This window comes from Microcaecilia unicolor, chromosome 9 (assembly GCF_901765095.1).
Source record: "Microcaecilia unicolor chromosome 9, aMicUni1.1, whole genome shotgun sequence".
Lineage (NCBI taxonomy): Eukaryota > Metazoa > Chordata > Amphibia > Gymnophiona > Siphonopidae > Microcaecilia > Microcaecilia unicolor.
In genome coordinates, this window is record NC_044039.1 from 100,040,213 (window position 1) to 100,062,417 (window position 22,205).

The window sequence follows — 22,205 nt, forward strand, 5'->3', positions numbered from 1 at the left end:
GCATTAGGAATTGGTTATTGGACATAAAACAGAGGATAGGGTTAAACTGTGATTTCTGTCAATGGAGGAGGGTGAATAGTGGAGTGCCGCAGGGATCAGTTCTGGGACCGGTGCTATTTAACATATTTATATATGATATGGAAATTGGAACGATGAGTGAGATGATTAAATTTGCAGATGACACAAAACTATTCAAGGTTGTTAAAACACATGTGAACTGTGAAGAATTGCAGGAAAACTGGGCATCCGACTGGCAGATGAAATTTAATGTCGACAAATGCAAAGTGGTTCACATTGGAAAGAATAACCCCATGCTAGGGTCAGCACCCAAGAAAAAGATCTAGGGGGTGGTGTACATAATACACTGAAATCTTCTGTCTAGTGTGTGGCGGCAGCCAAAAAAGCAAATAGGATGCTAGGAATTGTTAGAAAAGGGATGGTAAATAAGAGCAAAAATATTATAATGCCTCTGAATCAATCCATGGTGCGACCTCACCTTGAGTATTGTGTACAGTTCTAGTCGCCGTATCTCAAAAAAGAATTAGAAAATGTTCAAAGAAGAGCGACCAAAATGATAAACGGGATGGAGCTCCTCTCATTTGAGGAAAGGCTAAAGAGGTTAGGGCTCTTCAGCTTGGAAAAGAGACGGATGAGGGGAGAAATAATTGAGGTCTACAAAATCCTCAGTGGTGTAGAATGAGTAGAAGTGAATAGCTTTTTCACTCGTTCCAAAAGTACAAAGATTAGGGGACACTCAAGGAAGTTACTTGAGAATACTTTTAAAACAAATTGGAGGAAATATTTTTTCACTCAATGAATAATTAAACTCTGGAACTCATTGTCGGAGGATGTAGTAACAGCGGTTAGCATATCTGGGTTTAAAAAAGGTTTGGACAAATTCTTGGAGGAAAAATCCATAGTCTGCTTTCGAGACAGATATGGGAAGCTACTTCTTGCCCTGGGATTTGTAGCATGGAATTTTGCCACGATTTAGGTTTACCTGGCTTGGCCACGGTTGGAAACAGGATACTGGGCTAGATGGATCATTGGTCTGACCCAGTATGGTTATTCTTATGTTCTTGGAGAAGAGATTGGCTAGTGTGAAAACTAGAACCCTGCCCCTTAATCCTCAGGTTTCTACTTTACAGGCATCAGAGGTTTGAAGGCTAGTCTCCTCTTGCATTGATGTCTGAAGGTATGGAAAATCAGCTTAAATCCAAGTATCTTTGCTTTTTGGATTTTCCCTTTATATGTGTTATCACCAGAGGTCTTGCTCAGATATTTTAGGGGTATTTTGTCTCTACCAAACACAGATGATATTTCTATTGTTGTTACTAATTAGCTAATAAGGCTGGCAGAGAGCATGAGGAAGTGTGTGTGGAGGGGGGTGGGGCTTTGAGGTGATTGAGGGATTCATAAGAACATAAGCATTGCCATACTGGGACAGACCAAAGGTTCATCAAGCCCAGTATCCTGTTTCCAACAGTGGTCAATCCAGGTCACAAGTACCTGGCAAGATCCCAGAACAATAAACAGATTTTATGCTGTTTAACCTAGAAATAATCAATTTTCACAAGCCCATCTTAATAATGGCTTATGGACCTTTTAGGAAAGTAACCAAACCTTTTTTAAATCCTGCAAAGCTAACTGCTTTTACCACATTCTCTGGCAACAAATTCCAGAGTTTAATTAGACGTTGAGTGAAGAAATATTTTCTCCGGTTTATTTTACTACTTAGTAGCTTAATTGCATGCCCCCTAGTCCTAGTATTTTAGGACAGAGTAAACAAATGATTCACGTCTATCCGTTCCACTCCACACATTTTATAGACCTCTATCATATCTCCCCTCAGTCATCTCTTCTCCAAGTTGAATAGCCCTAGGCACTTTGGCCTTTTTCTCATAGGGAAGTCATCCCATCCTCTTTATCATTTTCAATGCCTTTCTCTGTACCTCTTATAATTCCGCTATATCTTTTTTGAGATGTGGTGACCAGAATTGCATACAGTATTTGAAGTGTGGTCCTACCATGGAGTGATACAAAGGCATTATAATATTCTCATTTTTGTTTTCCATTTCTTTCTTAATAATTTCTAACATTGTTTACATTTTGCACTCTTGAGCAGAGGGTATCAACGTATCATCAATTCCATAATTTTACTACTACTACTACTAATCACTTCTATAGCACTACAAGGCATACGCAGCGCTGTACACCATACATGAAAATATAGTCCCTGCTCAAAGAGCTCACAATCTAAATAGGACAGGCAAACAGAACAACTAAGAGGCAAGGGAATTAAAGAGGTGGGGATAAAAGGGTGCAGGGCAAGTGAGTAGTGGTTAGGAGTCAAAAGTAGTGCTTTTAGCCTGGATTTGAAAATGGCCAAAGATGGGGCTAGACATATAGGCTCGGGAAGTCTATTCCAGGCGTGAGGTGCAGCGAGATAAAAGGAACGGAGTCTGGAATTAGCAGTTGAGGAGAAGGGGACAGACAAGAGAGATTTATCCACAGAACGGAGTACCCGAGGGGGTATTTTAATTGTATTAAATTCCTAAAAACATCATAAGCCATCATGATCAGACAAGCTACCCTTCTGGTCTGTTTCTCTCTGAACAGGATAAGATATTTATCTTACTTTAAGAAAAACAATTTTAGGGGGAGTCAGACGATGCGCCAGTGCAGCGTTTTTTTCAACCGGTGTGCCACGGCTGCCCCTCAGGTGTGCTGCGGGAGTTAGGGAATCCCTGTGAAACTGCCTTTTTTGTGTTGTTGTTGTTTGCAGCCCCATCTTTTTTTTCCCTCATGATGCATTTCCCCCTCCCTCCTCCTCGAGCGCAAGTCAGCAGCTCTCCTGATGCTCCACCATCTCTTCCGAGTCCAAACACCTGTCCTTCCCATGCCTACGGCACTTCAAACTTTTCTCCAGCAATCAACACACGCTATCTGCAGCTGATTCTAGAATCTTTTCTCTGCATGTCCTGCCCCCCTTTGATGCAATTTCCTGTTTACACAGGGGTTGGGATTTGCAGAGGAAAGGATCCAGTGTCAGCTGCAGACAGCGTATGTTGATTGCTGCTGCAGCAAAGAGAAAAGTTTGAAGTGCTGTGGGCATGGGAAGAAGCATAAGAGGAGGGCATCAGGAGATCTGCTGACTTGCGCTTGGGGAGGAGGGAACAAGGAGACAGGTTAGAAGCACCATGGGGCTAGGCAGGGGAGGGAGAGCTCTGGATACTAGACTGGCAGGGGAAGGGGGCAAAAGAAAATGTAGACCTGCAGGTGAGGGGAAGATATCAGGCTACCCAGAAGAGTTGTGATGAACTACCAGGTGGCAACTGGGCAAAAAAGAGGAGATGCAAAACTACCCAGGGGACCCAGAGAGAGAGAAGGAGATGAGATGCCATAGTGGGGAGAGATGTGGGACTGTGGTCTGTGAGAGATGGAGGGAACAGGAGGCATGCTGGACTCACAATGGTAGGAACACATGCAACACTGGGTATTGGAGGGGGAGAGAGACATACTATCCTATAGAGGGATGGAGGGTGCAGGGTAGAGAGAAGAGACAGAGAGATAGTGGACCACGTGGGAAGAATAGGGAAGATACTGGGGCCATGTTGGACATGGAAGGTAGAGAGAGAATAAGCTGGACATGGGAAGGGATAGGGACACAGAAAGGAGGTAGTGGTCATGGAGGAGCATAGGAACAGAGAGGGTCAATGCTGGATAGAGAGAGGGTAGGGACACACAGGACCAATGCTGAACTTGGGGGAGGGATGGTTAGGGAAACAGAAGGGAGTCTATGGTAAGGAAAAAGGGTGGGATAGGAGGGGGGACATGGGTGATGCTGAACAAGGGGTGGGTAGGGATACAGAATGGAGATGTTTGGCAGGGGAAGTGAGATGCTGAACATAGGGGCAGGATAGTGACAGGGACACAGAGGGAAGATGGATAATGGATATGGAAAAAAAAGAGGAAAGACAGGCTACACATGTAGGGAAGAGGAAATTGACTACATATATAGGGAAGGATAGAGAAGAGGGGAGACAGGCTGCACATAAAGGGAAGAAGAGAGCGAGGCTGCACAGATAGTGAAGGGGAGACAGGTTGCTCGTATAGAGAAGGAAAGAGAAAAGGGGAAGCAGGCTACACATGAAGGGAAGGAAAGAGAAAAAGGGAGACAGGCTGCATGCACATGAAAGGAAGGGAAGAGAAAAGGAGAGAGGATGCACATGAAGGGAGGGGAAGAGGGGAGACAAGATAAATTTGAGAAGGAGGCAGAGAAATTGAAGAAAACTGAATATGAAAGATCAGTGCCAAACAGACATAGGGCAGGAGGTGAGAAAAGAAATTGCAAAGGAAAGGAGGCCCTGGTAACAGAATTAAGAGTACAGACAGATGAAGGGAGAACCAAAGATTGGTAATAAGATGATTGGAATAATAAAAACACCAGACTACAAAGGTAAGAAAATTGATTTTGTTTTAGTGATTGAATTATGTCTGTGTTGAGAATTTAGTGATTGAATTATGTCTGTGTTGAGAATTTGCATGTGTCGGTTTTATTTTGCACTGCACAGGAGGACACGCAATTCTTTGTTTCTCTGGTGTTATGCAACATGTAGAGTCCTGTATCTCTGCTTTCAATTTGTGTCTGCATGGTTTTTTTGTGGTTCTGTATTTTGTATCCGGTAAGTGTCATGTTCTGCACTTGCCTCTGAGGTAAATGATTCTGCTGGCATGAGGTGTCTGTATAGGAATCTGTAACAGTCCATCTTGTTTCAGTTTCCCAGTAACAGATATATTGGTGCTGGTAATGTATTTCAGTGGCATATTTAAATGAAAACTACTTCTGAAGGTTACAGGTATGGATGAGATGAAATGGATCTCAGCAGGGACAGACAGGTATGGGTTAGATTACAGTTGTGTACCTCGACAATGTTTGCATCTTGTAAGTGTGGCACGAAATGAAATACTGAACTAGTTTTGGGATGATGTGTGATGTAAATGTCATAAATAAAATAAAAAGGTTTACAATCACTGCACTAGTGGATTAAATCATGCAGTGTAGGGGCTCCTGGCAATCTTCCTAAATTTAATTGTGTATAAGTGCAGTTCAGCTCTGTCTTTCAGGGTATTCCTTAGAACCAGATCTGCTGTTTACAATTAATTCAAAATATGGAGGTGAAACTTATACATGGTGCTAAAAAGTTTGAAAGCGTTTCCCCTTCTTATTGCCTGTTTCTTTTCATGTTAACTATAAATTTATTATTCTTGTATTTCAGATACTTCAGACCAGGGTTCTCGGTTCTTAAATAGATCTTTCATTCCATGTTCACCCTCTCACTCTTTATGTTCTTCTCAACACAAGTTAGTCACTGTTCCTGCTCATCTATATTTTAAGTCACATGCTGCTTGTTCTACTTGTTTTTCTGTAGTAGCCCTTATACTGTGGAGCTTTCTCTCTACATTGAGCCTGCAAATAGGTGGGAAAATGTGAGATATAAATGCAGCAAAAAATAAATAAATTTAAAATACTTCTGAAAACTCATCTCTTAATGCAACCTTTTCTTCAAATTAAACAATGTTGAGACTGACATTATATGATAATCTCTTTGTCAGCAATATATTAGTATTATTATTTCAACATTTATATCCCACATTTTCCAAGTTAATCTTGGTTCAATGTGGCTTCCTTTACAATATAGCAAAGTTAGACTAACGTATGGTATCTATATTTTACATTACAGGATCAAGAAAGGCGTTCTAGCTTGTGTTTTCTATGTTTGTTGCATTTCGAGATTGTTTACGCGGTCTTTGTGTAGTTAGAGCCTAGCTTGTTTCCTCGAAGAAGAATTTTCTAAAGAAAAAGGCTTTAAGGTGTTTCCAGAAATTGGGGTAATTGTTTATGCATTTTAGGTTTTTTGGCAGCATATTCCATGCCTTTGTACATAGGTAGGTGAATCCTGTTGCTACCGCTGATTTTTGTTTTGACCCTTGACAGTTGGGGAACTGGAGTGTGAGGTAGTTTATAGCCCCTATGATTGCGTTTCGGGTAGGCAGTTCTAAAAACCCAACATATATTCTGGGGCTAGGCTGAAATAATCCTGTAGGCCCAGGTGCACAGTTTGAATGTAATTTGTGACTTAATTGGGAGCCAGTGTAGGGTCTGTAGTAGCAGGTCTGGCACTTTCAAATCCTGACTTACTGTGTGCGAAGGGTGTCATCATTAGGTTGAAAAAGGATGGGTGATATAGGGGAAGTCTGTGGTACTCCACACTCTGCTTTCCATCAAACTGTCCATCTTAGTGGTGTAGCCTAGTGGTTAGTGCAGTGGACTTTGAGCCTGGGGAACTGGGTTCAATTCCCACTGCAGCTTCTTGTGACTGGGCAAGTCACTTAATCCTCCATTGCCCTGGGTACAAATAAGTACCTTCCCTCCTGTGCCAATTTTATCGAGCACTCTTAGTAAAATCTGGTGGGTCAACCATGTCAAAAGCACTTGACATGTTGAATTGAAGGAGTAGAGTGTTGTGACCTTTGCTGATTTCATTTTTGAACTTAGCTGATAGTGATAGCAATACTGTTTCTGTGCTGTATCTGGTTCTGAAGCCTGATTGAGCTCCATGCAGGATGTTGAGGTAGTTTGTCAGCTGGTTGGCTACTATTCGTTCCATGATTTTCATTGTGAGAGTGTCAGTTTCACTGGTCTATAGTTTGTGATTTCCTTCCTACCTTTTTTGTCATCTTTTGTGATCAGTGTCAGCAATATGTTTCACTTTTCCGACAGGAACCGACCTGTTGAGAACATGAAGCTCATATGTGCCCTCAGTTGTTCCACAAATTGGTCAGGGGCTTCCTTCATGACATAGTTGGGGCATTTGTCCAGCATGCAGTACGCCGATGAGAATTTTCATACTGAACTGGCGACTAGCTTGTGTGTTGGAGGGCTAAAGAATGTCTATGTTCTGTTTACGGGGGTTGCCTTTTGGGAGCTGTCAAATTCATCTATGAAGTGTTTGAGGTGGGGGTGCATGGTCCCTCCTTATGTTGATAATTTTTTCCTCAGAGTATTTGGCCAGTTCTTCCGCATTGGGTGTATGTCATTCGTTGTCAGTGGTTTGATGTCTAATAGGTTGTTTACTAGTCCATATAGCTTTTTAATATCCTTATAGTCTGTACCTACCTGTTTTTTTATAGAATGTCCATTTTGCCTTCCTTATTTTGAGCTTGTATATTTTCATTGCTTCTCTCCAGGCCACTTTGTTTTGGTTTTATTTTTCATTCACAATATGTGTTCTATCAGCACCACCTCCCCTTCTTCTGTAGATTAGATTTTTAATAGACATATCCTTTTTAATGCCCTTCCTGTATGTTGTTTGATTAACAATTTGTAACCTAGATCCCCTTTTTTTTACTTTACTTTTTCTTTATTCACTCCCCTATTGATTTTATAATTGTAAACAGCTTAGTTATATTGATTTGTGGCTTATTAAATAAAAGTGTATTGTTAAGTACTTACCATGATTTCCAAACCAGCTACCAGACATTCGATACCAAAATTGTCAGCAGATAAACTAAAAAGAAAAAGTGGCAGCAAAGGAGGTTCCTCAGAACAGTGGGCCATGCCATGTGCGGGCAAATTGTTCCACTGCTAGCTGTTGGAACTTATGTGGGTGCCAGTCAGTATTCTGCCAGGAACCACATAAGACAGTTGTGTGGGGCTCAGCTGAATATCAGCCAGGACTTGCATAACCCCCAAAAAATGAGCACAGGCCTCTCTGATCCTCCCACAGGCCATGGCTCCCCCAACGTAAAAGCCATTTTCTGGCAGTGATAATGTAATGGAACAGGAAGTCATAGAGGAGAGCCCTTCTTCATTACAGCAGGAATAGAATTGCGTCTTAGACAATGTAAGTAAAAGCATCAATTCCAAGCTAGAAATTTTAATAAATAAAAGGGCTGAAGTAGTATCCTCTTTAAAAGAAGAGAGAAATGCCGGGAAGGGGTGAAAATCCACATCAGTGGATTAGAAGATGCACTTACCATTTTATGGCAGCACAATCAACTGCCTTGAGCGGCGATGCAAAGCACTCGAAGATCAGCAGCCGGATGGTTAAAATAGATATTACTACAATAAATTTGCATATTGTGAGATTGGCAGAAAAGGCAGGAGGTAATGATGCAGTAGAGTTTCTGGCAAGATGGGTGTCCAGCATCCTGGACCTGAAAGTGAAGGGTAACTTTATTACATTAGATAGAGCACATAGTTCCTTGCCTCCTGAACCAAGCCCTAAAAATAGACCACAAGCAACCATTTTATGTCTTCACAACTTTAGCACAAATGAAAGATCCTGTAAGTTTAAAACTATCCAGGTAGATAGCCTGGCAGAAAATCACAAATGAGGTTGAGGTTCTGTTTGGCTAAAGATAACATTCCTATTGTCCTTGGTGATTCTTTATAAGCTTGGTGGGAAGATAATAGAGCCATACAGATATCTTATATTCCTGTGTATGAAACGTGAGTATACTCAAACTGGGGGTGAGCAGGATGACGGTTCTGCAATAAGGAACATGTTTCTTGTGAAGAATAAACCAGCAGTATCATCCTTTATTTTTTTTCCTTGTAGGCTGTACTAGAGACTATCCGGAACTTGATGAACACTGACTGTGTGGTCCCTGACTGGTTACATGACATCATCTTGGGGTATGGAGACCCTGGCAGTGCTCATTACTCTAAAATGCCTAACCAGATTGCCAGCCTGGACTTTAATGATACATTCCTCAGCATTGAGCACCTGAAAGCTAGTTTTCCCGGCTACTCTATAAAAGTGACAGTGGAGAATCCAGCTCTGCAGAAACCACCATTCAGGTAAAGTTAGAGCCTTGCAGACATCTTTAAAAGGGTAAGAAATTAAAACATTTGAACAAATAAGAGTCCTTCAAATATTTTATTTGTCTCATGTGCACACATAACTTCTGTCGTTTATTTAGGAGGGCAAAGGCACAGACTCTTTTTCTCTCTTCTGGCTTTCTTTTTTTCATTTGAGGACAAAGCTGATGACGTTTTTCAGTTTTATTTTTGATACACTGCTAAGTCATTCAAAGACATCTAAGCAGTTTACAAAAAGTCATAAAATGTCACATCAATTTACAGTTATCTCCTGCTAAGAGTTCTCAAGACAGTGAAACAATTTTTCTCTGGCAGGTGGAAAACCACCTTTTTATAAGCATAGAATGGGTTATAATCTGGGTGCAATGGGCAGTAAGCTGGCCAACAAGGAATGAATGCTAATCTTTGTTTTATTTGACATATTAACAGTGTAAGAGTTTAGGTTATGATTTTTAGTGACAGTGTAAGACGGCGATCTGAACTGGTTTATTGTACGTTAACAGGGAAATTCTTAAAATTGCACACGCAAATTTGGGCACGCACCCAATTTGTTCAGCAGTTTAATTGAGTAACGAGCCTATTAGCACCAATAATTGGGTGTTGACAATTGGTGTTAATTGGCAACAATTTGGATTTAATTGCACATCTTGCTAAGCACATGCAGATCCTGTAGTGTGCAACAGAAAAGAGGGCATGGCTGTGGGAGGAGCATGGGCGAGTCAGGGGATTCACTAAAGATGTGCACACTATTATAGAATTTGGGGGATCCGTACCTAATTTAGGTTCAGGGACTTACACCAGGGTTCAGATGGGCACGGATCCTGGCTATATGCTGTTATATAAAAAGCTCCCCACTCGGAGTGCTGTCTATAGAATAGTGTTCAGTGTGTGTTTTTTTCGGTGCCCAAATTTGGTTTCTATTAACTGAATTTAGTTAAGGATCTGACAGTTAAAATTTAATACTACACATGTTTGGGTATTATTCAGTATTCAGTTTCAAACCTTAAAATCTCTAATATACCATGAAACTTATATTATTTAAATTTCTGTGACTTTATTATGAGTATTAATTTCTACATATCAAACAATTGTGCTCATGATCATTGTTTTGTTTTGTTTTGTTTTGTTTTTAAATCTCACATTGGTTGCTCTTACAGTCTTACATTCACCAACCCTAACTTACATATGACACTTATTGTGACTAGTATATTAACTGTTTGTATTCTTAAAAGTCGTTTATCTTTTGTCCGAGATCAAATGAACGTACTTGTTTGCTGTTGTCCCAAGCTCATACAAGCTATTTAAGTTCCTTCCTTGGATTCAGTTGTTTTTTGAAGGGATAAAATTCCCTAGTAGTTCTGTGTCAATGTACGTCCCAAATATTGTGCATAGTTGATAAACAAGAGGAAAGGTTAGGATGGGAAAATCAGCTTAAAACACTGTGCCAAAAGGAAGTGTAGAGGCCAATCAACCTGCATGCAAACAACTGAATATTAAATTTATCCTGATGTTTACCAAAAAAAAAACTGCACTAAAATCTGCATTATTTGGCAGACTGACCTAGCACGGCGTGTCCAGGTATGCAAAGTGCAGAGTCTGAGGCATAATGGCAACATAGAGGCAGGAGCAAATGGGCATTACTCCAGCCTCCCAACTTTTAAAGGTGCATGGGAAGGGAGTTTTGAGAGTAAGAGCCCACTTAGACCACCAGATTCACTTGTGGGGTGGGAGATTCACTTGAGCTACCAAGGATGGAGGTTAGGGAGTCCAAAGGGCCCACTTGGGTCACTAGGGATGTGGATGCTGGGAATGTTCGGAGGAGGGGATCAGGCCCCGATCTCCAGCTGACACCAGCACAGACACGTAGTGTGCGTGTGTCCAGTGCAGTGTACCCTGTTAAGCGCACATTTTTTGAGCCAGACCTATTTGCATTGTTTTTGATTACTGCATTGTGCAATTAAATCTTTGCATTAGGTTTTTGTTAGGAAGCTGTGTTATAAGCATTAGCATTTGGCTATAATGCAAGCTTACAGCATTGCCCTTCCCCCCCCCCCCCCCCCCCCCCCCCCCCCATTGTGCTGATTACATCACGGTCTCTGAAAATATCATGGGATGATTGTTTTTACACTTTTGTGCTGCGTACATACAGCCCTCAGACAGAATGTTTGTTTGTCAGATTGACCAAGGATAAGGCTCAGTCCAAACTAGCTGGGGCATATTAGACAAAAATAGTGCACAAGAGCTTTCTTTTTCACTTTTGAAAGGCATACTTTCTGCGTTTAATACGGTATTAGACAAAATGTGTTATTGTTTTTTAAACAAAGCCTGGTAAATAATGCTCTAATTACTAACCAGTATTCAAATGTATCTTGTTTTCTAGGATCACTTTTCCTATCAAGGCCAGGACAGAAAGGAAGCGAAAGAAAGAAGATGAGACATTGGGGGATAGTGAAGTATTAATAGTAGAACCCCATGTACCACCAAACAGAGGGCCATATCCTTACAATCAGCCCAAACGGTAAGACCTACCTCTTATGCTGCAGTGTAGCAGCAACATTAAATTACAGTATTGTTGGACGCTATTCAAAAAGACCATTCCATGAGTACTGTTATATGGTGATGATAATCGCCTGTAACGCACACAGTGAATTTGTATTATCAGGCAGAAAATATAGAACAGTGCCTGCAGTCACATATGGCGATCTACAGGTAACGCAACTCTGGTGGAATCTTAGAAATGGTTGGGGCAAGCCCAGAAATGTCAGAAATCATAAAAATGTAAAAATACTATGAAACACAGCACAAATATAAATAAAACACTGTTATGTATCCAATATTAGTTACAACAATGAGAATATTTAACTATTTTTATGCATGACCAATATGAGATTTTGTGGCGTTTTCTGAAATGTTGTTTTTGTTTGTCTATTAAAGCATGAATAAAGGTATTGGAACTAAAGGGGAAAAAACGTCAATATTAAATACCTATTTTATAAAAGTTTGGGCAGGAAATATCCATGCCTAGCTCTTGCTAGATTGCATTCAGTGCTGGGCCCAGAGAAAAAAACATAAAGCCCAGAGTGGCTGCACTCTTGGAACAGTAGGTGTTAGTGGTGACTCACCAGAATGAGAAGATGTAGGCCATGGGTCAATGACTCTGAATTGTATGTGTGTCTGTAGATACAGAGATATATAGATATACCCACATACTCCTATATACATCCCCATACATAGTAACATAGTAGATGACGGCAGAAAAAGACCTGCACGGTCCATCCAGTCTGCCCAACAAGATAACTCATATTTGCTGCTTTTTGTGTATACCCTACTTTGATTTGTACCTGTGCTCTTCAGGGCACAGACCGTATAAGTCTGCCCCGCACTATCCCCGCCTCCCAACCACCAGCCCCACCTCCCAACCACCGGCTCTGGCACAGGCACAGACCGTATAAGTCTGCCCAGCACTATCCTCACCTCCCCACCACCAGCCCTGCCTCCCAACCACCGGCTCTGGCACAGACCGTACAAGTCTGTCCAGCACTATCCCCGCCTCCCAACCACCAAAAAATATACAGTATATATCATATCAGATAAGATTACCCCTTAAGCAGCAGTGAAGTGAAATGGGAGCCTTTGATTATGAAGTGAAAAGTTCTAGAGCTACAATGAGCTGTGAACACAGTCTTCATTTGATTTCCCACATAATTGAGATCAGTAAATGCATTAAAGAAGTGACTATTAAGGGAAAGATGCAAAATTGTAATGAGTTATTTGTAGCACGGCTGTGGAATCGGTACACCAAACCTTCGACAACTCTATTTTTCTACTGTCCAACCCCAATTCCAACTCCTAATATGTATAGTAAGTCTAAGAGAAATGTGATCAATCACAGTGTCATTGGCTATTTCTTTATGTACAAAATTAGGCCTAGTAGATCACAAAAATAATGTATTATTTTTATACATTAAAGAACTGAACTATATATATATGGAATTGTTATATGCTCTGATAGAAACAGGGCATGTTATAATTCCATAGAACTGGCTTCCCAAGTAAGCAATACCTTATACAAATGAGTTTTTTCAGTTAAAATCAATCCCTGGGTTTAAAAAACTGAGTAAAAAGATTAAAAAAAAAAAGAAATTATAAAATTAGTTTAAATAATATTAAACATTTAAGATTTGGACTATTATGGAGTTTTTTCACCTATGATGAAGAAATGATTAAGCCCTTAAGCAATTGTATGAGGCATAGTTACAATTTACGTTTAGAGGAAGCTCTGAAAAAATTTCCAGGAGATTGCATTTTAAGCAGTGCTTTTTCTGCTGCCTCCCTTTACATTTTTTGCTGTAAGCCAGTAGCACATACTTTTATGTATGCCTACCCACAGGCAGTTTTATAACGGCCTATTTTTATACATAAAACACTGCTTTGCTTGCAAAAGAAGCTTCTAAAATACTGCCAAAGGGAACAGTAATCAAACTGTCTGCACTGTGGTACAAACTCCTTGGATGCAGGTTTGCCCATTTAATCACAGCAAAATGTATGGGTGATTTTGCTTTATCACCTCTGCTTTTTCTACAGATACTCTTTCCAGTCACAGCACCATATGGAGTTTTGAACATCCAAAACTGCTTATTGCCTCCCTTGACCTAATCCTGCAAATAGGAATGCTTCCCAGCAGTGTATTGCATGCATTGTAGAATAGTGCATGTAATTTTACCTGCATTGAGACTGGGTACTGTTTACCCATGGAAATAGCTTTAAAAATTGCCTTCCTCATCATTCAAACCACTTGTGAAAACCCAAAGCCAAATGCAAATTTAAACAAAGCAATGAAGAAAAGCAGTAAATGGGGTAGTGATTTATTTGTACACTTGAAAGGTGGTATGTTGTTGTAGGTATGCAGTGGTGGTGCTGTTGCCTGTAAAATAGGTAGATTATGTGGGAGGCAAGAGCTTAGCTTCCCAGAAAATCCAGGAAACTGGCTGTCTACATCTAGAATAGGAAAACCTAAAGGACCCAGCCTACAACACAAAATATGTTTGTTTATTTTGAGGGAGCAGACAGTGGCACTGTATTCAGATTACTGCTTTCATTACATCATAATTCCTCTGAACTTTTTCCTTGTAGTAATACCATTCCTTTCACCCCTACTCAGACGGAAGCTATTCGTGCAGGGATGCAACCTGGGCTCACCATGGTAAGCACTGAAGAGTAATTTTGAGAACTGAATCATCATTGTCTTATCTACAGTTCAGGGATATTTAGCCTTTCACACTGTGGATAATGGCAGATAAGGACCAGTTAGGCCATCCAGTCTGCCCAGTTGTCAAGACTGCTGCTTATTTCTAAGTCTACTGCTTACTTAACCTGCTAAACGAATATTCAGTGCTGGCTGGTTAAATGAATAGCGGGCAAAAATAGGACTGCTATTTATGCAGTCTGATTTGCCCGATGTACTTAGCTGCTCAAAACTGAATATTGGCGGTTATCACGTGATATAGCCAGTTAACTTTTCAGTGCTGACTGCAAATATTCAATGGAGATAACCAGTTATCTCATGTTGAATATTCACAGTTGGGCACCAAAATGCTATTTAACTGGTCAGCTGCTATTTCTGGCCGGTTAAATAGATTTGTATATCACGGGATAGTAAATAAACTACCACCACCAGAATCAGTGTGGCTGTTATCTTTGTATGTCCAACTGTCCAGTGCTTATTAGGACATTTGGGGGGAAATTCTGTTTATGGAGCTGAACGTTAAGCCCTTCTATGCTGAATTTGTGGCACAAAAATGCGCTGAAACAGGGCAGAAACTGCAGATTCACTAAAAACACACTTACACACCCATTTATAGAATAGCACGTGTTTTCCACGCAGATAAAAACAAAGAAAAATGTAGGCAGGTAAAGACTATATGGCCTATCCAGTCTGCCCCCATGTTAGCTATTCTCCCTATCACTTTCTTAGAGATCCCAAGATCTCTTGAATTCAGATGCTGTTTTTGTCCCCACCACTTCCACTGGGAGGCTGTTCACGAATTCACCACCCTTTCCATGAAGAAGTATTTGCTCCGGTAACTTCTGAGTCTATCCCTTTTTACCTTCATCCTATGCCTCCTCATTCCAGAGCTACCTTTGAGTTGTAAAGAGACTCTCCTGCTCTGCATTTATTCTGTATAAGTATTTAAATGTCTCTATCATATCTCCCCTTTACCGCTGTTCTTGCAAAATATACATATTGAGGTCTTAAGGCTGTCCCCATGTACTTTATGAGGAAGACTACTAACCATTGTAGCAGCACTCTGGACTGACTTCATCCTGTATCTTTTTGAAGGTGCATTCTCCAGAATTGTACACAGTATTCTAAATGAAGTCTCACCAGAGTCTTATACAGGAGCATCATCACCACCTTTTTCCTACTGGAAATTCCTCTCCCTATGCACTTGAGCATCCTTCTAGCTTTCACCGTCGCCTTTTCTACCTGTTTGGCCACCTTAAGATCATCACATCCAAGTTCCGCTCCTCTTTTGTGCACAAAAGTTCTTCACTCCCTAAACTGTACCATTCCCTCTGGTTTTTGCAGCCCAAATGCATGACCTTTCATTTTTTGGCATTAAATCTAAGTTACAATTAGGAAAACTAAATAAATAAACTACCTGTGCTCAAATATAATACCCCCAGCTCTCTCAGGAAAATTAGCAAATTTAAATCTTATCCAAAAACTTAATAGTCATATTCATTATAAGAATATCTAAACAATAAATGCTGTATATAAAGGTGTTTGGAAATGAAAGCATTACTTAGCCAACTGTAAAATATCATGCTAAACATTTATTTCAAAAGTGACAGAATACTCAGTAACATTCCCCACTGTTGGACGCCTCAAAAGCAATGAAAATATTATGCACATACAACAATCTGGTCTAATCACCGCTGTTACAGAAACCAGCTGTAATGAAAAAAGAAAACATCAAAACAAGTTCAATAAAAGTCTGACTTATCTGAGACCAATGAACCCACATGAGTCAGATGTTCACAATAACTCCAAACGGCAATGAATCTTCACTGGTATCCACAAACCATAAAATAATTCATGGTAATATCATAAAATGGTAACGTTGTGTATATCCAGTGAATCCTGAATTGCTGAGCAAACGTCAATATCTTTCTTGCATAGCTTCAGAAATTCCTCAACACTTGAGTCCAAATCACAAACTTAGCTGTTAATACAACTGAATTCTCAGCATTTTCTCCACAAATTAAGAGCCATTCACAAACGTGGCTCTAATCAAATCCAATCCACTGCGTCTCCTTGATTCTGGCCAAATTTTGCATAAAGCTTTCTCAAAAGGATGCGCTAGAATGCATGACATCACATTACCCCAAGAAAAGTTAGCAGATCCTTAACCACCTACTAACAACAATCATAAACATGAATGCAATCTCCACAAATCTTATATATTTACCAAAATTTCTTCAATGATAATATTTCTCCAACTGCCATCTATGCAACTGATAGTCTTGTACTGGGAACCAGCTTATCCACACTGCGCAACCTACGGTATTTAATGCCTTCACTGGGTATACATGTGGTCAATCAATCACTCCTATTCAGTTTCCCTGTTCAGTCCCCCCCCCCCCCGGTTCTGTGGTGTTCCACAAATATATAAACCTCTGTAGCTTATAGGTCTGTTGGGGCCCATTTTACCTCGAGTCGGTAACTAAATGGTTAAATTCCTTCTAATGGGCAGGTAGACGAGCATCCCATTGAACATGGAAATTGAATAGGAGTGATTCATTGACCACACTTGTACCCGGCGTAGGCATTAAATACTGTAGGCTGCGTAGTGTGCAGCCGTGGGGTGCAATGCATTCAGACTGATTCCCAGTATGGGACTATCAGTTTCATAGATGGCAGTTGGAGAAATATTTGCAATTCCCAGTTTCCACAGTGCCTGAAGGTATTGCCTTATGTGGTTTTAAATGCCATTCCCCCTCCCTTTCTTCCTTCCCTGACTTTTCTGAACAGATTATACCCCGGTATAACTATATCCCAGTCATGGCTCTCTGTGAACCATGTCTGTGTGATCACCACTAAATCCAAATCAGCTTGACTGCTTAAATATTAAATGCTTTACTTTTTGTCTATTTAGATTGTAAGCTCTTTGAGCAGGGACTGTCTTTCTTCTGTGTTTGTACAGCGCTGCGTACACTTTGTAGCGCTCTAAAAATGTTAAATAGTAGTAGTAGTAGTCCATCACAGCTCATACAGGTACAACCCTTTTTGGGGTGTTATTGAGGTACTTGACACTTAGCATAAATTCCAAAAGGAATAGGTCTCTGGTAATACCAGCTTGAGGGAGTGAAGTATCAGAAGCAAATGTGTTCCCTCTTATACTTAGTTCCAAGCTCACTACGCCCTAAATAATAGAAAGAATTAACTCCACAACCAAGTATTATAAAACTAGAGTGCATTTATTTACAATAGCAGCAAAACGATAATGTACAAAGAAGGCAAAAAATAAAGATATGGGAAGTCTTACCATAGAACAAGCTCAGAGTAAACGCACACACATCCCTAACTAGACTCCTAATTAACAGTCACACTGAACCCACAGCACTTGTACAAATGTATGTGGCACAACCTGGTGCAGACTTCTAGATGGCATTGTGTTCCTCAGATGTTCAGTCAGATTCAGCGCAGGTCCACTCAGCCCCTTTTTTATACAGAAATCACCGGCTGCAGCTGTGCTAATGATGTACATTCTGGCCTTGGGGGTGATGCACGCATAATACCATTATCCACATTATTATGATTTCAGGGGCCCCAAATTGTCTCACTGGCTCCACATTGATGAGGTCACCTTTACAAGAAGCCGGGGTTTCATAAACAATGTGCAATTTGCCAGCCACAGCATTTCTCCAGCTGCATGGGAAACTCCAAGAGTCCTTGGCTGTTCTGGCCATGACATTGATTCTGATAATAGCATTGTTATTCTAGCACATCGAGATCCTAGTCAGCAGTCTCTTCATCTGTATACAAGGTTGCAGCTTCAGCAAATGACAGACTTTAGCAACAAAAGATGGAATAACTGAGTCTGCATCTTAAGATCTAGTGCTAATGCTGGATAGTGCTGTTTATTATAATCCCATATATCTTTGTTATATAGGAATACATATAGTGCTTGTTTTGCTCCTACAATGATATCGATCCTGCAGGGCCTCGTGATCTGAGCCAAGTTGTCCTCTTTCAGCACAACTTCTTCTTCCCCACTGAAAAAATCTTTGATGCTTCATGAAGAGTTTCATCAATGTATTTCTCATTTTCGTAGATGTTTCTCAACCTTGTCACCTTCTCTCTTAGTTCTTTCACTTCTTTCATGAGGAATTCAAGCTGAAGAGATCTTGCATATGGAACCAGCCCTTCTCCTGGGTCACATTTTCTGTCAGCACAGAGGCAGAAGCTGTAACTGGGGCAACAGCTTTGGTGACTCGATGTTTCCCAGCCATACTGCAGTTGCAAAAGTATTTGCATCTGTAGAAAGAAAGCAGAAAAAGCCTTACCAACCTTACTGTTTCTCAGCTGTCTTCTTTTGAGTAAGGTCCAACCCTCAGAAGTGTAGGGACTTCGGAAGAGATTATTTAGGTCACCACTCCTTTTGAAATGGAGGTAAAAAAAGAAATACTGGAGCAGGCAATTAAAGAAGCATCTTAAAGAGAAATTTAAACTAAGTCCTCTCTACTAAGATGAGAAAAAAAATAAAGCAATACAGTTTTCCCAGCAATATAAAATAAGGCATAGCACTTCAATTTACAATGTCTACCTCCTAATACACTGTAGAGCCTATAAATCAAAGATCAGCCTTGGGGGCGGGGGGGAATGGGAGATAGGGAGGGAGGAAATTAAACACTAAACAGGGACTTCCCTCAGGTGGTATCTGTGCTCTAAACTGATGTTATGCCAAGCTGTAAAATGCAACCTAAAGTAATAAACTAGACTCTAAAACACTATATAAAATCCTACCAGAGACTTAAAAAGGCTAAACTGACTTTGTCTTTTTTGTTAAATTACTCTACTTATTTAGCAATGAAATTACCTATTTAACCCCAAGTTTACCTTTTTCAAAGTTTGAATGCAGTTTCCAGCAGGTAAGATACACCAGTGAAGGTTTGCTCTCCTTAGCAGGTCCTCTCTCAGCTCTGAAAAGGAGGCGTGGCCATGGGAAGGGCATGGGCAGGCCAGGGCATCCCTTAAAATGCACACATTGTTATAGAATTCGGGGAATCCCCACCCAACTTGTGTGCCAGGATTTACACCTGGTTTCAGTTGGTGTAGCTCCTTTCACCCAGTGTTGATGTTGAATACCAGCACTACGTACTAGTCTGTAAAGGGCACCAATCCTAGAATGCCCATTATATAATACCTTTCAGCTCCAATTTTTTTTTTGTTCAGCACCATTTATAGAATTTTCCCTTTTGTGCAGATTTTTCCAGTTGTCTTGAAGGCTGGATGCAGTCATACCACCTCTTCCTGGCCCTCTAAGGTTTCAAATAACTAAGCAAATATGCCCCTTCCCGTCCCTTTTTTTTTCTGTTACCCCCAACTACCATGGGGCTGTCGTGGATTCTAGGTAAGACTCTTCTGTACCACAGATATTACAAATACTACACCTAATGCAGTTAACATAAATATTAAAGGTAGTAGATGCTAAAATTCAACACACAGCCCATAGAGACTGATTTTTATTGAGTGGAAGAAATTGAAGTATCATTGCCAAAAGCCAGTTCTTTTCTGGGTACGTAGTCCATCATGCAAGAATATACCTGAAAATAAGCACACTTAATGTTTTTTCTAGGTTGTTGGACCCCCTGGTACAGGTAAAACAGATGTGGCAGTGCAGATAATTTCCAATCTGTATCACAACTTCCCAGATCAGAGGACCCTTATAGTGACTCATTCAAACCAGGTAGGTGTGTAGCTCAGGTTTATAAATATATTACAATATCATTTTGTGAAAACGCTCAAGAAAATTAGTGTATAAAAAGAAACAAAGGGGCTGTATATGGGATAAATTAACTGACCCCCCCCCCCCCCCCCCCCAATATTCACAACATCAAATCCCCTCCACCCCATCCCTTGTCAGGAAGGCACAAATCCTGTCCATCCTTTGACCTCTGTCCAGACAGGATAATTTGTGTGAGTGGTTTTGTTTTGAAGTTATTATTGTTCATAGTGAGACTGATCACAAACAGAATTATCCATATTCTAAGGGAGTTCTTAACCTGTGGTGCTTAGGTATCACGGGTTAGTTATTCCCATTTGATTTTTTTTAAATTGAAATGCAGTGTATTGAGTTTTATTACACATTAAACAAATCTGAAAACCCTCACAACCCCACAGCCCCTACAGGGCTTTCTCTGGTTGCTAGTAAGGAGGTGAATTTTATGGGGAAAACTGTCCCATGGGTCCCCTCTGGTAGGCTGGTAAATTGCCCACATACCAGAGAGGTCTTCTAGAAGGCTATCAGTAGTAGAACTCACAATCATCTGACTCCCTGTGGGTGTAGGGAAATATAAGCACCTTCCTATACCCATTTCTACCCCAGAGATTAATTACCACTTTATTGTATAAGAGAGAGAGAGAAGATAGGTTTCAAGGATATATGGTTTTATTCTTACCAGAGTAACACAAGGCAATCAGATACATAGGCAGGAGTGAAGGTCAGTCTGACAGCATCTCTGGATGGCATCTGGGACTTCTCCAACCCCACCCAAATTTGGTCAGTCTTTTATACTCCCTTGGCTGTATGCAAATGAATGGGCTTCCATAGACTTCAATGTTAAAACTTGTTTACTTCAAACTTGCTTAACCACAAGATGCTCCACCGGAAAGGCCTCCTTCTCTATCTTATCTGTTACGTCCCTTTTTTCTTTGGACCTGGCATTATCTTCAGATAAACAATTTTTTTGTAACTCAGATACAGAAATAAGAGAATCCATTTTGTGACTGACAGGTTCCATTTTGATTTCAGATTTCTTGACCATTCTTTTCCAACTTTAGGTCATTTAGGCCTCAATCTGGTCTAAAAGCTGTGTCCTGCTTTTCCAGCAAGCTTCCAGCTATACTAGCCATTACATTGTTGACCTGGCCAGGGTTTCTATATGGCCTGAGCTTTAAGGCTTGGCCTTCCACCATTCCGGTGGGGGGGCTTCTGGCTGTACCATATTTCTACAGAGGGCAGGAGTGATCCTGGTGCTGGCTGATCTCTAAAGGTAGACTCATGGTACACACCCTTTTGTAAAGATTTATGTATTCAGTTTCAAGTTTGTTAAAATTTGATATACCACCCCTTCAGAGTGGTTTGCAAAAATATATATAAAACAGCTAGGAAGGGCGATAAGCATGAAGAAAAAAAGAGTGGAAAATAAAGCGGAACTCCATCTGCTATAGGACAGTAAGGATAGAGAGGAAATTAAGATAGATTCTTAGCCTAAAGACCGAAAGAATCAGTGGAATAGTGACTAAGGATGGATAGGAGAGATTAAAGATTATAAGCATCTTGAAAAAGAAAAGTTTTAAGGGCAGAGGGAAAGTCGATGGAGGAAGTGATTGACCTTTAATGGAGAGGTAAGGCATTCCAAATAGGACCTATAATTCTAAAGGCTTTGGTATGGGTGAAATCAAAGCGTAATTAGCAAAAAGAAGAAGCTTGTAATAAATTGGATTTGGACAAGTACAGGGTTCTAGGGTGGGCATAGGGAATTAAGTGTTGAGAAAAATAGAGGGGTAAGCCTAAACGAATTGTTTTGTGGATCAGAGTAAGGATTTTGAAAGTGATTCGATGGGAGACAGGAAGCCAGTGCTTATATTTGAGTAAGGGTGGGACATGATCATATTTTCTAGAGTCAGTCAATAGTTTTATGGCCGTGTTTTGGACCAGTCGAAGATGATGTCGTTCAGAGCGATTTATCTCATATAAAAGGCTGTTGCAATAATCCAAATTCGAGATCACAAGAGAATATATAAATGGAGAGTTCCTCAGCAACCCTCCAGACCAGTCAAGACGCTTGGGTTATGCATGCCTACCAGCAGAGGGAGACTGAGAACACTTAACCTCAAACTGAGTACATATAACCTGTGCCTAGCCAACTATCTCCAGTATTGTCTCAGTCTCAGCAGAGGGTAGACATGCAGCCTGTGCAGCTTGTCCGGTTTGGTAGGATTTAGGTTCCTTGTTGACAGATTAGTTAATTTTCAGTTGTTTTCTGGAGAACAGTGTTAATCCCTGTGCCTGGAATTCTGTGGTGTGCA

General features: G+C 40.6%; 1 protein-coding gene across 1 annotated transcript in view; it reads left to right on the forward strand.

The window, feature by feature from the left end:
• AQR (aquarius intron-binding spliceosomal factor) overlaps nucleotides 1–22,205 on the forward strand; it is a 211,628-nt gene that overhangs the window by 110,161 nt on the left and 79,262 nt on the right. The window contains exons 20-23 of the mRNA XM_030214054.1: nucleotides 8,625–8,866; nucleotides 11,268–11,405; nucleotides 14,021–14,090; nucleotides 19,750–19,860. Of these exons, the coding sequence (XP_030069914.1) occupies nucleotides 8,625–8,866; nucleotides 11,268–11,405; nucleotides 14,021–14,090; nucleotides 19,750–19,860 (561 nt within the window). The remainder of the gene's footprint in view (nucleotides 1–8,624; nucleotides 8,867–11,267; nucleotides 11,406–14,020; nucleotides 14,091–19,749; nucleotides 19,861–22,205) is intronic.